At 39.5% G+C, this 17772-nt stretch overlaps 3 protein-coding genes across 4 annotated transcripts in view; all 3 read left to right on the forward strand.

Moving 5' to 3' along the window:
- Nucleotides 1-4977, forward strand: part of LOC136714401 (uncharacterized oxidoreductase ZK1290.5) — an 85346-nt gene extending 80369 nt beyond the window's left edge. Inside the window, exon 8 of the mRNA XM_066691895.1 lies at nt 4888-4977. The gene's annotated coding sequence lies outside the window, so the exon portion shown is untranslated. The remainder of the gene's footprint in view (nt 1-4887) is intronic.
- A 3282-nt stretch (nt 4978-8259) lies between these two features.
- On the forward strand, nt 8260-11180 carry s1pr1 (sphingosine-1-phosphate receptor 1). The gene is made up of 2 exons (XM_066692230.1): nt 8260-8342; nt 9438-11180. Exon 2 carries the CDS (start codon nt 9629-9631, stop codon nt 10763-10765), a length of 1137 nt encoding a protein of 378 aa, XP_066548327.1. The 5' UTR covers nt 8260-8342; nt 9438-9628; the 3' UTR covers nt 10766-11180.
- A 3483-nt stretch (nt 11181-14663) lies between these two features.
- The window catches only part of LOC136714848 (roquin-1), a 61698-nt gene continuing 58589 nt past the window's right edge, over nt 14664-17772 (forward strand). For both annotated transcript variants that reach the window (XM_066692472.1, XM_066692473.1), the window contains exon 1: nt 14664-14813. The gene's annotated coding sequence lies outside the window, so the exon portion shown is untranslated. The remainder of the gene's footprint in view (nt 14814-17772) is intronic.

Genomic DNA, 17772 nt, shown 5'->3' on the forward strand with positions numbered 1-17772 from the left:
GTGGTTTCTTATGGCTTTTTGATTATTTTGATATGTTTGTCCACTTGTCATTATAACCTGAATATTAAACGTGTAAAAAAATCACCAAGTCAGCTGTTGGTGATGGAAAGACAACCTACATTAAATGTCCGGTAAATGCAGTGACAATATCAGGGGGAAATGAAAGTAGGAAGCACTTGTGACTGTCAAGGCCTGCAAATTCCAGGTTTATCCTTCTCACCTCAAGATTGAATAATAATCTCACTAATCTGAGACAACGAATGATAAAGGTATACATACATACAGGTCTTTTTCTCTCTCTCTTCTCTGTTTTTTAATGAATGCATCACGCACAGGTTGATGGGGATCCTTACCACATTCTTCCTTTCAAGTCTCATTCACGGCTTTCTCTTGCCCTCTCATGTGGTTCAGTGATGAAACCACATGAGAGGGCAAGAGAAAGCCGTGAATGAGACTTGAAAGGAAGAATAGTGGGTTTATGACACTAGCCCACAAAAAAGTAAAAGTGGAGTTGCATCCTGGGTAATTGCATAATTTGTACACCCTCAGTTGGGTCGCTGAATTAACTCCTTTCGAAAGGTTTATATAAAATGTGCTACATATTCCACACCTTTAAATATGTAAATAAACTGATTTGGTTATGTAAATCAGGCTGTAAAAATTATTTAGGGGCCAAACATCTTATCTTGCCCCTTTGGGAAGCCATGCTGATTGTGTCCTCATTAGCTTCCCTGGGCCCCATCTCCACTCTTCGAAAAGTGAAAAAAAAGTGAACACTGAATATCTGAATGTTGTGTTCTCAAAGTGTTGTGACACCTCACGTAATCCTGTGTTAACTCTCAAATATGACTTAATTCTCTTTAATTGCATTGCCTCATGTTAAGTCTTTGTTGTCTCTACCTGGAAGAGCCTTCTATATGGTCAGAATTATTTTCTGCTTCATTTGGTTTTGATGTCAAACAGACATCCTCTGTCCTCCTGTGAGCCACACAGCAGGTACAGTCCCTCTCTCTATCATGAAACTGTTGTTTGAATTTTGTTTGGATTTTCAAGGAGGGGGAAAAAAGGCTTTCCAATATCAAATAGAAGTGGATGCACACTGGTATGTAGTTCAATGCTATTGGTCCCAGGGCTGTGTTCATTAAAAAATAATCACATAGCTGAAATCTGTGAGGAGTTAGTGTGCATTTTAAAAAGTAAGAACAACCGGCAAAGAACAAACGACTGCTTTTCGAAATTAATGTAATAAGCCCATTCTTGGCTTTGAGGACTTCCCTCACTTGGTATCCCAACCACAAATGTAATGTAAAAAAAATCATAATATATGGTAGATAGTTCATTTCTGTGAAATAGTTACACACAAGAAGGTTAACTTGCTCCCCGTGCCCGTATAAATAAAAATAAAATAATAGTAAAAAACATAAACAGACATGACTGACTGAAGTGTAAAGAGCAAAATTAAGACATACAGACATACATTAAGACATTTTCTGACTTTCATCGGGCCATGTGGAACATTTGAACTTTGCATTTTAGTCTGAGAAATCAACCATCTTCTGTATATTGCTTTTACAAGGATCTGTACACAAGTTCTGTATCACTGTTGGAGGAACACAATAAAGGTGCAGTCCATTTTTGTACCTTCTCTATAAAATCATTAACGTATCCTGAGCAGATCCTGGATATTTTAGCTACCCTCAAATGTGTCCACAACTGAGAGTAAATTATAGAACAATGCAATAACGATCATTGCAAGAGAACAGGGACATGCAGAAGTGCCCTATTTGTCCCGATCACCCCTCCCCTGATCCATTCCGTGAATCACAACCGGGAACTTGGACGCCAGCACCCCCCTCCTCCAAACCACACTTCACAATTTGGAATAATATTAGTTTTGATTGCTTTAGTTTAATATTGTTTGTTACACTAGCTACTGGTTAATATATTATAATTTCTTGAACATGGATTAAGGCAAGAGAAAACTGTAAAGATTGCAGCTGACTGAACTATATTAAGACGGGTCTGTATCCTTTTGACTACCACTCCCTTGATTTCTATGTTCAGCAAACTATGAAAAGATATCATTGATAAGCACGTACATTTCATTGAATGATATATGCTAAACAAAATTAAACACCACATGACATTTCAAATGAAGGGTGTGGATACTACATACATGACTGCAATATATATATATATAAAACCGTAGAGTATTTGGGCTGTTGGATTGTTATGCAAAACCAATTGTCATCCACACATTTTTTTCCTCTTCCAATACCAATGTGAGTAAAATCAGTATATTTTAATTCATTACCACAAAACCGTTATAGCTTACTGCATCCAGGTGCTTTTTAATGCAGTCCCTGCCTCTGTTGTCTGAGTCATAAACTGTATGAGATACGACCAGGATGTAACAAAGCAGAAAGTATGAGATCGGAAATAAATTGTAAATTCTAGCCTGTGTGTTTGGTCTTTATTTCCTTTTACTATTTGCTTTCTTACTCAACTGTTTCTCTCATTGTAACCCGCCCAACCAACGGCTTCCTCCTTCTATAAATCACAGTTGTCTGTTGTTGCACGATCGCATCAGCTTGACTCTGACTTTGAACCCTTGATTGCAAAGCTGTCAGACTCCGTAATTACTCGAGAGTGGCTGTATTACATGTGTATTTCAAATGCTGCTTGCGTGTGCTCTTCTGAACTTGAAATTGCAACCCCGGTAATTACAGTATTTATAGGACAGAAAAAAATCAGTCTAATTTGACTTTCAATCATTATATTATTTTGTTTTTATTCATAGTATTACAAATAATGAATTAAAGATATTGTAAGTCAGGTGAAAAGCACGTTGTTACATTTCTTCTTCTTATCATGAATTCATTAATTTGTTTAGTTCTCTTAAATAGTTAATATGAAGGTACATGCAAAAAGTGATAGGCCTACATGTGTTTTTTAGTGACAAATCAAAATCTTAAAAATAAAAAATAAAAACACCTCTGTGGCAATTCTGTTTAATATTTCTATTTTGCCAAGTACATTTCAGATGAGGGTGTCTGTGCAAATGTATGTGAATGAATACAGTTAACTAGGTCAATATTATCTGGAGCTTTCCGTTTTAAGATAGAAAATGCTACATTCACATTATAATGGAGCTGCATACCAGATAGACTTCTGCAAGTGGCTACAATATAAATCTTACACATCTTACCCAGTTTGTGGGCTTGGCATGTACAATATTACAGGACAGTAATTTCCAGCTTTGTTTATTGTTTCTTGAGGCCTGCACTGAAACATTTGGTTCAGATTTGTTCTTCTGCCAAGTGACATATGGGGAAGGAATCCTCATATGAAGCAGGATATACCACATTAATACAGTGGCAGAAGTGGATTAATTTAGGAGGGACCTTTTCACAACGATCTGTAAGACTTCAAACTGCATCTTAAGGCCGAGAAGTACTCCACTGCAGAAGGCTTTTGAAACGAAACACCAGCTCTTTCATATGTTTTAATGGCTGTGGTTAGTTTGTCCTTATAGGCAGAGTTGACCACATTCATGGCAAGGCAGCACAGAGACCTCAGCATCCAAGAAACACGCTTACTTGCATAAGCTTCGCTGTAAATAACAGCCCTCTGACTGTACTCTGATTGCACTCCAAACAATGCTTCATCCTTGCGGCCAGATCCTCAGCTGCTTGAACCAAGATGACTTCCACTGATTTATACACTGTATCCCCTTTCTTAGATATGTAACCACTCGAAGGCCCTGTTTTCATAAAAACAAAAACACATTTTCCACCAACTTATTTCAATTAATGCCACATAATACGCTGGTGAGTGATTCACTTTGGTTTATTTTCTTTTTCAGGGCACCACAAAAGGCACAATGTATTCACATGCTTTTGGCCTGATGGCATCCCTTGCAGGCTGGATCAGAGCTAGGCAGTCTGTGCTCATCCATTTGGTTTTATTGTTTTGCATTCCACCATATTGTTGCTGTGAACTCTTAATAGCTGAAGTCAGTTTCCCCAGTGCTGATCCTTAAGGTCCTCTGTGTCTTCTGGTTTTCATTGCATTTCACAGACCCTTTTGTTTTACTATTTGCTGGTAAACATTTATCAAAACTGATATCAGCTCAAAATAAGATAATTTGCCACTAATCGCATTAACCCTGTTTCAAGAAGTAGGTTTCAGAACAACCCTCATATGGGCGAGCTGTTTCAATGACCAGAGGTCTGGTATTGATGTGCTTGAGCCCAATAACAAACCAACAATGCTTATTATGGTGTTGATTGATGCATCATTAAATGGTAGCCTTTTAGTTTGGGATTATTTAGACGTATTAAAGAGAGTTTATTGAACAAGACCGATTGTCGTGTTCTGATTGTCCTGGTCTCACAGAACACGGACTGGAAAATCCAGGTTTAAGTAGTATTGTGCAGTAGTATAGTATGTAGCACTGATGTTGACTACCCCAAACTGTCACACAAATTGGTATTGGTGTCTTACAACTGCAATAATTTGACTTACTGCCTATCACTTCACACCATGCCCCTTGGGTTAGTGAATCAGAAACTGTTTTTTGTGCATCCCTAGGGGTCAATGGGTCTGTAATTAAAGTCTGAGAATCCCTGGCTTAGATATTTTGCTGTAGTTTAAGGTGACGTTGCAATGCTAAATTGTGTCATATGAAATGGATACAAAGCCTTAATCTAGTGTAGAACCTTGAGACAGACTTGATATAGACTTTGTGACATGCATTTATTTATTTCTTTTTCATGTTCACTTAAAAACATAGAAATATACATGTCCTTGCTTCTATTAAAATGGAACTGTATACTGTCCTGTAACTTCAGGGTTTTTCAAAATCTCTCTTTTTCCTCTCTCCAGGTCTTTGGGTTCTCACTCCTGCAGGAAGATATGGATTTTATCAAGATGTTCATTGCTAACACACAACTCATTTCTCTCAGTTACCCATTATGGAGAGGCTAGCACAATGGAAACTGAAACTCACAGATCTCTTCGTTTCTGATACCCACTGGTTTGCAGCAGAGGGGACAATAAGAGTGCGAAGACGAAACCACAACCGCAAATTGAGAAGTTAATTTTATCCCTGCCAAAATCATAATAAATAACGCCTGTATTGGGCTTAGATGTCTGTTTGATTTTGATGGTGAACTCCCATACCCTGTATTTGCACATTCATGTCTTTTTTTTATGGTTTTGTGTGACACATTTCGCCTGCTGACAGATGAGCTGCCCAAGGAACTAGAATAATGGCAGTCCCCATTTTCCCTCGCTCGGGAAGATGTGGCATATTTTAACTCTTTCTGCCCCCCAGGCGTCGGCACGGTGAATGTGCGCGGTAGACCTTGAGAGGCTGTTGATTAATGCACATGTGGGGGGGGGGGGCTTGATTTGGTTGTGGAGGAGGGCTCAGCTGATGATTTGTGCCTTTTATGTAGGCTTCTGTGGCTGATTTCATGCCTCATAGGAAAACTTTGCATATGCATACAAATGCAAAAATGGTCATAATTAAAACAATAAATAAATAAATAAACACATACATACATACAAACATGCATACATACATACATAAATAATCAATTGTTATTCAGACTGGAAAGCAAAGATTGCAAGGGACCAGCTGGGTTTGGATCCTTATGAATTGAACAACTTAAGCATCTAAATTATCCAATTTGGACTGTTATATGTCAAGGTACTTTGTGCGCCACTCTTAAACTGACTGGCCGCCTAAGGAAAAAGTGTTGGTTCACTAAAAGCGTTCTCATACAACTCGCCAATCTCTCTGTCTGAATCTTTCACTGTGCATGACTGTTAACCCAAAATGAGTCCAGTGATGTTTTGGGCGGTCTGTCTCCTGACCAGTGTACAGGGGGCTTGACTTGGATGGCTGTCCATATTGTTATCCACTGACCCTCTCCTTTATCCCCCGTGTGTACCCTGATTAGAGCACCCCTATACTACAAAAAAAAGACTAATTATCGCTGTCAATGCATTGCCATTGCCATATCCACAAATGCCAAGCTGTGCAGTAAGATTAAAGAGCAAAAAATCTATGTATGTCATTCCCCGGGGTGTCTTCAGTCTGCAGCTGGAGCGGAATTATGTTAATGCATTCACGCTACCTCGAATGAAAAGCGAATGAATGCTGGACTTTGGTCTCATGCCTCGGTGATGGCATGGAAAGCTTGTGGTTGTCATTGCTATACTTTGTGCATCATTTTTAATTAGATCAACATGACTGATGATATCACTATCATGGAAAGACAACATTCTGGAACTGTAATTTTCATTTTTATTGCTTCTATGGGTAATGCACTTTTTTATTTATTTTTGGTTTATTTTAGACATCCCTAAAATATAGGCAGGAACACTACAGTTGCAAAGAAAATAAGCTTTTTTGTTTTGTTTTGTATTCTTCTCCTGAAGGTTTTAATTGCATGGTATAACTTAATACCACTTTTTGTTTTCTGAAACACGCTAAATATCATTGTGTAATATGCTACAACTTGACCATATATATTTGGATGAAACACTGCTGCACCACCACACTGGATTTTGTACAGCTTAAATATGCAGCTACCTGGTCATTTTTTTCGGCATGGCAAATTCATTTTCTCTAGAATGCCAAGACAGATGGCAGGTTATTAATGCTGATTCCTGCTTAAATCAATATTAACATGTCTTCTTTGTATTATTTTACAATAACAGACATCAATTCTTAATTAATTAATATGTGACTCTTGCAGGAAAAAGACATGAAAGCCTCATGCGTGTCCACTGATGTTGATCACATGTATAAACCCTCACCTCAAACCTAGCCTGTGACCCTATCTCTATCCTTGTGATACATGTGATGAACAGCAGAACTCAGATGATATGAATAAGGTATTCATGTGTTATTCCTGTGGTATTCATACAACTGTTTCATAAGAACTGATGTCCATGATTGTAAAGGGTGACCTACTTATCCTACGTGACTGGGTTACCATGCAAATTAAGGTGTAATGACTGTCAATGTTTAATCACATTATAGTATTTTACCCAACATTGTATGTATGTATATCAGAACATATTAATATGACATTATAAGCAGGGGAAATCCTGAAAACAAAAGAGTGAACCAACAACTGTATCAGGAATAGTAAAGTGATGCACATCGTACTGAATGATCGCTCATTTCTATACTTTATTGCCGTTCTGCACCTGCGGGATAGATATATCTGCTTTGCAATCTATTCCTATTGACGCGTGCACCGTTTCCCTTGACTCTGCCCACTAGGAAGATCAGATCAGTCACTGTTTCTTTCTGGCTTCTTCTTACTGTACGTAGCGGATATTCAAACCGTGTTGTGTTGTAATCATTCACATAATTCACTGCACTTTATTGGACTACCGCGTCCTATCAGCATGCTCTACATTTTGTTAATCTGTTCTGAATTATGTGAATTATGTAATGTGGTATAAAGTGACCAAGTCAGTGGCATGATGTAAGTGTTAGATATTGAAAGCTATAAGTTAAAGGAATCACAATTGTTACAATGATCTAAACATGTCTATTATTATCAACGTTCTACTCATGTTGTATTGTTTTCTGCATTGTTTTAGTTCTTTGTTTGCATTCCAAACTATTTGATCGCTGTACATCCTTCATTATTACAGAAAATAAAGTTGACATCCAATATTGAGAACATTTTTTTTTAATTGGTTGTGTTTCCTGTGTGTGTGTGTGTGTGTGTGTGTGTGTGTGTGTTGTGTGTGTTGTTTCGTTAGTGACAATGTTGGGCAGACGTGACCGTTAGCACGGCAATGTAGGACCACCGATCGGATGGTGTACATTTATGAACGGAAATAGTGGATGTTTTGTTTTGTTTTTTGTAGGGAATAGCCTACATCTGACGTGAAAATTACTATCAATACATTCCTGACTCACCATCCCCTTCAGAAAAACAGTGGGAAACTTAAGTTAGCACTTGCTTCGATCATACTTATTTTTATAGTAATTAATCATATACCTGTGTGTGTGTGTAGAGAGAGAGAGAGAGCAGGTAGTTCATTGTTGTGTCTTGTTAAGATGTGTATATTTTGTCAGTGGCGGGGGCGTGTGGTAAGAAAACAAATGAGCATACAGCCGATGTGCACGCATGTAGAAGACACTGAGGCTGACATGCGTGGAGAACATAGGTCGGCTCTGGGGCGCGCGCAGGGGGGGGCGGGTCCACGGCTCGAGCTCAGTCCTCGAACGGTCCGCGCAGAGCTCAGACTGACGGCGCGCGGAGCGGAGAGTGCGCAGATCGCGGGAGCTGAGCGCCGGCGGAGAGGTAGGAGCCCAGTGCGCCTGCAGCCTCTCCCTCATACCTCACAGGGAAATATGTGTAGTTGTATAACGTTGTGCCATGGTGTTGTGGAAAGGCTTTTCTAAAAGGTTTTATTAGACTTACTTTATTTGTTTCCGCATGTTTTCCTGTCACACAACTGACAACGTTATGTATCTGTATTTGTATCTATCTATCTATCTATCTATCTATCTATCTATCTATATATATATATATATATATATATATATATATCAAGTCATAGGTTAGTAAAAACAAACTTTAAAATGGATTTAAAGCTAAATTCATTAATTTTCTACTTGAAATTATTCTGTTTTTACCTGAGAAATCTTTTCCGTATCTTAAATAAACTATTTTGAATTCACTTTTTGGTTCATGTATTAAAAACAGACTAAAATACGCCTAATATTAAACTGCCTTAAGTAACTAAGAACTAAACAAAAAACATAACTGGTGGTTTATTGATCAAATGGAAAGGTGCATAGCAAGGGAAGCTGTATATCTTAAAACGTTGACAATCTTTATACTTTTTTTTTTTGGTCTGGTGATGTTCATGACATACTTTTCTTTTTAATTTCTTCGGGCAAGCTAATGAACGCATCCATCTGTTCTGGTATACATCTTACAAAGGAAGCCTAATGGACTTTACAAAAGGGTTACCAGCAAAACATGATTGATGACTAAACTGACTTAATCCCAAATGCTGGAATTATATTATTATCCATACGTGTTTCGGTGTGTGTATTTCTAAAGAGACAGGGAGACTGATGCGCACATTGGACATGGGACTGGAGACTGAAGTGTTATTAATCCTGACAATGTGTTACTTTGTGTAGAGTACCGTTTCCCACCATTGAAACTATGCACAGTTATAATGGGGAATAACTGTCCCTACCTGCAGTCTGTATTTTCCTACATTAATCAATTATCATAATTACATAATTGATTTTATTATAAAAAATAAAAAAAGAAATGGCTATTGAAAATGAACTTGAATAGTACTTCAACTGTAAATCACATACCCCCCTGATAATGGTACATGCTATGTATTGTAACTATTTTATCTTCTCTACTTCACAGGGTCTGCATAATGCGGTTTCTGGCTATTTGGAGCTCATTCTTTTACGAAAAGGAGTTTCTGCTGAGTTGAGCGCGGCTGCCTCTGTGGCATCAGTGAGAAATAAATCCAAGGCTTGGCTGTGGTTGTCCTCTGGCTCCTCCTATGGACTGAGTTGGGGACTGCACCTTTGAAGGATCTCCACTCAGCAGCCATGGAGCGGACCACAGCGGGCCCCATCAAAACCATGTACGATTCCATGCACTCAGACCTAATAGCGAGACATTACAATTTCACTGGCAAATTTCGCAAAGTCGAGCAGGACTCTGGCCTCAAAGCCGACTCTGTGGTTTTCATCATCGTGTGCTGCTTCATCATCCTGGAAAATATAATGGTTCTACTCACGATATGGAGGACGAAAAAGTTCCACAAGCCGATGTATTACTTTATTGGGAATTTGGCGTTGTCAGACTTGCTGGCGGGAGTGGTTTACACCTGCAACATTCTGCTGTCTGGAGCTAACACTTACAAACTGACGCCCATTCAGTGGTTCTTCAGGGAGGGGAGTATGTTCGTGGCCCTAGCCGCCTCGGTCTTCAGCCTGCTGGCCATCGCCATCGAGAGGCACCTGACCATGCTTAAGATGAAACTGCACAATGGCAGCAACACCTGCCGTGTGTTCCTGCTCATCAGCACTTGTTGGTTTATCTCGGCCATTTTAGGGGGGCTGCCGATCATGGGCTGGAATTGCATCGGCAGCATGAGCAGCTGCTCCACTGTATTGCCGCTGTACCACAAGACCTACATCTTGTTCTGCACCACGGTCTTCAGCGTCATCCTCATGGCCATCGTCATCCTCTACGCCCGCATCTACTCGCTGGTGAGGACAAGGAGCCGCAAACTGGTGTTCAGGAAGTACTCAAACAGCCGGAGCAGCAAGAGCTCGGAGAAGTCCCTGGCGCTGCTGAAGACCGTCATCATCGTCCTCAGCTGCTTCATCGCATGCTGGGCACCGCTCTTCATCCTCCTGCTGCTGGACGTGGCCTGCAAGACCGGGGAGTGCGCGATCCTCTACAAGGCCGAGTGGTTTCTGGCGCTGGCCGTGCTCAATTCGGCCATGAACCCACTCATCTACACCCTCACCAGCAACGAGATGCGCCGGGCCTTTCTCAAGATGCTCCTGTGCAGCGTGTGCAGTGGCCAGCCCAGTGGCAAGTTCAAGCGGCCCATCATCGGCGGGATCGAGTTCAGCCGCAGCAAGTCAGACAACTCATCCCACCCCAACAAGGAGGAGGCCGAGTACTCCCCAGAGACTGTCGTTTCCTCTGGGAATATTACCTCCTCATCTTAGGCGGCATTTGGTCGGCCTCCCTTATGTTCCGCTAACTAGTGAATGTATCTGTCGCATCATACTTGAACTATGAACTGGATTTGCTTTGCCAAGGACTGCCTGGACTGAACCTCCCCCCACCCCCAAATAAAGAAAAAAGATGATGCAACAGGGACGCACTTATCTGATTTATATATTGGATTAATCAGTATTATCTTATAAGTTAAGTTAAAAGCAGTTGAAACCCAAGCAGGTTTAATAGAGAACCGCACTTGTTGTACAAGTGTTAATAAGGTGGGCAACAGTAAGCATTATCAACATTCCCTATGTATTTTTGTGCACAGTTTGAATTCTGGTTATTATTATTATTATTATTATTATTATTATTATTATTATTATTATTATTACTGTAATATTAATAAATGCATTTAAGAAATATGAAATGTCAAGGGCTTGTATTTCTTTATAACTTTCTTATAATTCTAGTACTGTGTACAGCAAGCAAGTATCCTTAAGATTGAGAATGTATTTTGTACTGAAACCCATTTTTACGTCTTCTTCCATTTGCACAGGTGTGTGTTGCTGTAGAAATTGGTAATTTATTTTGGTCACAACTGAAAGGATTTTACTGTCAGAGAATTTTAAAATAACGATTGCAAATGCAAGATTTGGAGACTCAAGAGTCATGTGTTTGGGTTACGTTATTTTTCTTAAACCCCCACTGTTTTACCTTCCTACATGTAACATATCCACTCAGACTCAGAAGTGCCAATTCATTGCCGTTTAACTTGCCAAAACAGGTAGTTCTGTTGTTTTATGTCTGTCATCTTATTTGCACACAATATTGGTTGTTTGTTTTTCTTTAGGTGTTAATAAAAAAAAAAAATTAAACAACAAAACAAGCTGTTCGTGTCTTATTCTTATTCCTGCGAGTCCCCCTGGATGATAGAAGCAAAAGGTTGGGTTTTGTTAGTTTGAACCCTCACTCATATTGACAGCTGCGACACAAGAAACAGAGGCCTGCATAACGTGCTATTAATATCAATACAAAGCTTCACTTTTCACATTTTCAGTTTATTAAATGTGGGAGGCATCTGGTTGAGTCTTCTAAAAATGTACAAGTTTCAGTCACTTGATCTCTCCAAAACGGTTATGTCACTGAATTCCACCTTTTGCAAAGCATGTTAAAGCTTTCTGCTGACCTTGTCCACTTTCTCTGACCTCAGTTATATCACTTCCACTGCAGCTCCTCGTGAGTGCCTGTTTCTTAAATATATCAATGTATCTGTCTGACAATTATGCTTATCACGTCATTCACAAGCTTTGTTTTAAATCGCGTTGGATTTCTCATAATCATGGGCAGGCCAGCAGGATTGTTTTTGAATCATCTTTGGATATTCAACAAATCTTCGAATAATGTAATTGATTTTGACTGGAATTGTCCTAGAACCATCACATTACTCAAAAACAATATACTATTGGTCTTCTATTGTATACACTGGAATTATATAGCCTATGTATATCAAAGACTTGAACATCAATCGAAAGCAGTGTTAGTACTCTTTCACTGAGCATTGGCCACAAGAGACGCTTGTTGCAGGAAAGACAAACTCGATCACTAGTCAATCGTTTCTGAGAAAAGAGTAAGATGCAAATATGGAGCTGGCCAAAAGAGTGCATTGTAAAAAATACAGTGCATTTTTGTGCCTGGTAGCAGAGCAAAACTGCTTTTTTGATCTAATGGTATCATAAAGATCAACAAACATGTTTACATTTTAATACCTGTTTACAACAATGTACCTGTTTACAACCATTCTGTTTTGTTAAAAAAATATATATATGGTACTATTGTATTGGTACATCTGTGGAAAAAATGAAAATATGTAAATAAAAAATGAGTTCAAATTTATGATCAAAGAACCCAAATAAATAAATACCAATATATATATATATATATATATATATATATATATATATATATATATTTTATTTTTTTTTAAAGAAATTCTGGTGTGTACCATAGATGGCCAAATATATTCATTTTAAATATATTCACAATATTATTCTTATTTTTCATTTATCAGTTACACAATGCCTTTCACAACAATCGGACACCCACAGACAGTAGTTGTGCTTTCTGGTACTCCAGGTACTCAGGAACTCTGCCTGACTGGAGCAAAACAGTCTGCTTTGTCAAACAGGTGATCCCCCTTTTAAAAGTCTTATTTGCCTGCATTATGACACGTTTTGAAACATTTATAAAAGTAATCTAGACTTTCTCAAGGGGGCAGAAGCTTTTAGGTTGCCTGAAGGGTCTCCATCCCTGATCCTGGAGAGCCGTAGGTTGTTCTGCGTTTCATCCCAACTGTACTGACTCAATTGGGCAAACAATTAGAAACGAAGGTGCAAACCACTGACTGATCCTGGTTTTAAAAGGCATGTGGGTCTTCCAGTTTTATTCCACCAGTTTGAAGTCCACCTGTTAATTACTTAATCGAACTGGGGGTTTAAAAAGACACGGAACACCTCCAGGACTGGGGTGCTGCATGACCCAACTGGAGACCATATATAGTATACCACTGCCACCTAATGGGAAAAAAGCAGAATTACACTGTTAACACTGTGATGGTGCCCATTCTTTGTTTGTTTCTTCAATGCAGTTTTTCCAATGATGCTCATGCTGTGCTATGGGACCTGGTATAACGGTAATGAAGTAACAGTGGCTTAGTCTGCGTCACTATATGTTTATATATGTCACTACATGTCTGCGTCATGTTTATCCAAATACATGTCAAAACAGTGGCAAAGGACGTGGAAATATATCTCCACATGCAACTTTCCATTGCGAATAGGTCTAATACGTGGAAGTTGAGAAGTTGACCGTCTGGAGATGTTTATTTACATGTAGTACCTGACTGTGCCGCTAGATGTCAGTAAAAGCTACTCTTGGACTTGTCTTCAGTACACATTGCGGACATGAAAGACTCCACAATTGTACTCCAGGGGAAAATAGTTTGGGGAGGGTGGCTAAGTCACTGAATATATTCCTGATCGCTATAGCTTGGATCATCAACACACACCTGAGACTATCTGAAGGAAATGTCCACGCTGACCTGCTAATTAAGTCCATTAATAACAGAGAGTTGGTCATCATTACTTTGCACCAATGTGACTGGACCTTCTTTACAATGCACATGGGCCTACAAGTGCCACTCAATTTAGAAACAAAGTTGTAGAGTCTCCAGTGTCGTAATTAAATATATAAATGAGTCTTTTGAAAAGCTAACCATATTAATTCAGAAGTAGAGGCAAACTTTTAACAGATTACAGATTAAGCAGCGCTATGAATGTAACTAGAACAGAAGAAATGTCAGTGTTTGGTTAATAGACTGCAATAAAGCGCTTTAAAATGAACAGTACTGTATATCCACTTATAGGCTATAATTTAGCAATATTGTTATAAACTTAACGTCTTATAAATACACCAATCATACCATACACGACCCTTCTGTAGAATGGCATCTCATTCCCAGGCTGTTTCATGCATCATTAGGTCTTCCTGGACATAACTTTAGGCCAGCTGTATTTTTTGTATTTATTTTTAACTTTGTATGCCGTTATAGACAAAGATCGCCTCGGCAGCAATGGATATATAATGAACAGATAACGCTGTGATTGTTTAAACGCATCTCCGTGTATCTGCTACCCTGCGCAATATTGGACAGTGCACAACGTTGTACGGGCGATTCTAGGTCGCTGTCTTGTAGCGCAGATCTGCAGAATCCCGCCCGTCGCATTGGTGGATCCGCGCAGATCCACGCAGACCTGCGCTTACACGGACGTGAGCCCGGCTCTCAGACGGGTGCAGTGGCGACATCCCGCCGGCAGGGGGCGCGTCCCCCCTCAGGCCGGCGCAGCGCTTCCTGGTTTGAGTGCGTGTGTGTGTGTCAATTGTGCTCTCCTTCACAACTTCGGCAGCCAGCGCAGGAAAGACATGGCGACCGAGGGAATACACCATTATTTTCCTAAAGCCAGCTGAAGATTGACCCGGCTCAATCTGAATGGTCATGTAAGTACATCGCCCCTATTTATCCTCGACGCGGGGTTGGCGGAATGAGCCGCGGACAGGCCGTGTTTGGGGTTTGGTGCTGCGCGGCGTCGTCCGGCGTTTCTTTCGTTTTGAGCCAGCGGAACAATAGGGATGCGATCCGGGCAGATGCAGCGCAGCGAGATGCAGATCTCGGTTATTTGAAATCCCTTACTGCACGTTGCGTTTGACTTGATCTGGTCTTAGTTGTGTATTGTGGAGGATGGCGATGCGATCTGTGTTGCAGACCCGTGTATTTCGGCGTCCAGCGATGGTCCAAGCCTCGCTTGCCCTCAGACAATGGAAGGGGACCACTTAAATACCAGACATATTTTTAAATCGGCAACATTTGTTTCCATCGTCATGGTTTGAGCTGGTGAAACTGGGATCCATTTGTATTTGTATCCCCCCCCCCATTTTATCTCCGCGAATCAATTTATTTGAAGGATCGTAATCGAGTGCCAGTAGCAATAATACAACCCCCCCCCACACCGCCACATACCAAACAATATATATTTCGTCGTACCTCAACTTGTATGTATAATGTGTCCATATTTTCGATTCAAATTGCTATGGATTCTCCAAAATCATCGTGATTGTGCAGCAGATCTGTGTATTTGTTTCTGTTGTACCAGCTGAGATGCAATTTCACAGCAGCCTTTATTACTAAAGTTTACCCCGCCGGCTGGGTTTGGCCTAGTTAGGTAACGATTTTAGCTAGTTGTTTTACCAATTCAAATACCCCAATGCCAGATATATTTCTCTTTCGTTTTTTTTGCTTAGCAGGCTTGTTTCAATGTGTATTTTGTACGTCCTTCGTGTGAAAGGAACAAAAATGTTTTGCTTTCGCTGCATTTACGTTGTAGGCCTCGGGCTTCTAGCGGGTTCAATTTGAGTGCTGTACGTGAAGGAACGCTTCTCGCGTTGGGTAAATGATTCCGCGTCGTCGCTGGTTTGGGTTGGTGGCAAGAGAAGAGGAGAGAGAGAGGCTGATTTGCATACTCTGAAATAAGTTATTTCTGGAGTTATGTTGGTTTTCATAGGTCGTAAACGCATATCTTTACAGATTAAGAAAACAACTGGGTGGGGTACCATAGTAGGTTATTACCACATAACTTAACATAGTTTCTGCATGTATGATTAGTGCCGTGCAACTATCAGGCCTCATTTTCTGTGTGAAGTTGCTGTGTTTGGCTTTGTGGATAATGGTCATTGACTAGTATTTAAGTGATGGCATGGTGTTTGTAGTCTCCAATCAGGCAAAAGTTTAATAACTCCTAAATGTATCCTATGGCCACACGATCATCCCCGTATTAACACACTGGATGGGAATTTACAATGTAGCATGTGTGCTTTCGGTCCAAAACTGTGACTCGGATGTCGTGTTGGGTTATTTAAGAGCGAATCAGTGCTGAAAGCCTGAAATCATCAAGATAAAGGACAGCCCAGAGGGATTGGTAACTCAGCGGTGTTTGGCAAGCTTTATTTAGAGGAAAAGACAGATCAGTATTTTGAATAAAAGTAAAGTGGTTGAGATGTATAAAGGAATCCCTCAGTTCTTTTTCTCCATTTCTAACTCGGGTTTAGTGCCCGCACTTTCGCTGTCCCTCTGCGTCTATACATTGATGAGCTCTATCAGTGTATACTGAATTATTTTCGATACTAACTGGATGTCGTCATGGCTATATGCAAATACTTCAAGAAATTTTCCCTCTTTAAGGTGCATTGTTTTAACTTTTGATCGTGCTGTGTAATTTCACACTATTATGTTTGTCATGGAGTGGAAAATCAACATCATTGCTCAACGTTTGGACACTTTGAAGATGTTGTCAATTACCCGTCAGTGTTTTGATCTTGGAGTTAAATGTCTCGGAGAGGAATCTAAGCCTTATCTCCAAAAGCCTCATATCCCGATAAAATGGCATTGAAAGAAGTGGGAGCATGCACTAAGAATAGATATTAATGTGTTTCCCCTTTCTCCATTTCCTCATTATAAAGGAGGTGTTAATAAGTAGGGGCATAGAGGGTCTTCATTTTATACCTTTCAGCTGTAATCTCCTTGAGAATGCATCATTTTTTGACATGAACTTAATGGTCACAGTTTAATTGCCCTTTTTATATCAAAAAAAGTTTAAATTCCCACATGTTCGGGAATAACTGCTCAGCGGTTTCATCATAAAACAATGCGTGCAATCGGTTATTAATATGTAATCAATAATATTGTCCAACAATTAACTAACTATTTCAACAAGAAAATGTTCTAAAATACAGTTAGTCATCGATGAATCTTGCTACATATAATTAAACTGATATATCCTGATTGAGCTGATTATCCTGATATAATAATGTATTAAATTAGACTGTTCTATATAGAGTTGTACAGATCTGATGTGTAACGTGTAGGCCTACATTGAAAAACTGTGTATAAATTCCATATATATTAAATATATATATACACATTAATTGAGGATGGTGGGAAGCTTGTTTTTTATGTAAATTCAGTTTCTATGCCTATTGGTAAAATACCAAAACCAATATTTTGCACATACAACAGGAATTTCCCCCCAAGAAAACTAGGCTATTAATACACCCTGTTTCCATTAAAAACACAAGGCACACCATATCCCACATATTGTTTATTCCAGTAACTGTAAGCTTGTCATTTGTGTTCCCACATTTAAAAGCATTTTTATTCTCCTATGTAGCAACAGTTTGTTCATACATTAATTTAATTAGGCCTGCACCTGTGTAAGCATTCAAATGCATTACCTTTTCATGCAATTTGTGATCTGCAAGTTGACTCCCCTGCCTATACCATTGTACTTCATCTTAATTACTGTAGAAAGCTTCCATGGTTATCACAAGGGTTTGAACTATGAGATTGTGTGAATGAAGACGTAAAGCCCAGTTTTTGCAAAGCAATCACTTTGACACTATGACG

The sequence above is a fragment of the Amia ocellicauda genome, chromosome 19 (genome assembly GCF_036373705.1).
Source record: "Amia ocellicauda isolate fAmiCal2 chromosome 19, fAmiCal2.hap1, whole genome shotgun sequence".
Lineage (NCBI taxonomy): Eukaryota > Metazoa > Chordata > Actinopteri > Amiiformes > Amiidae > Amia > Amia ocellicauda.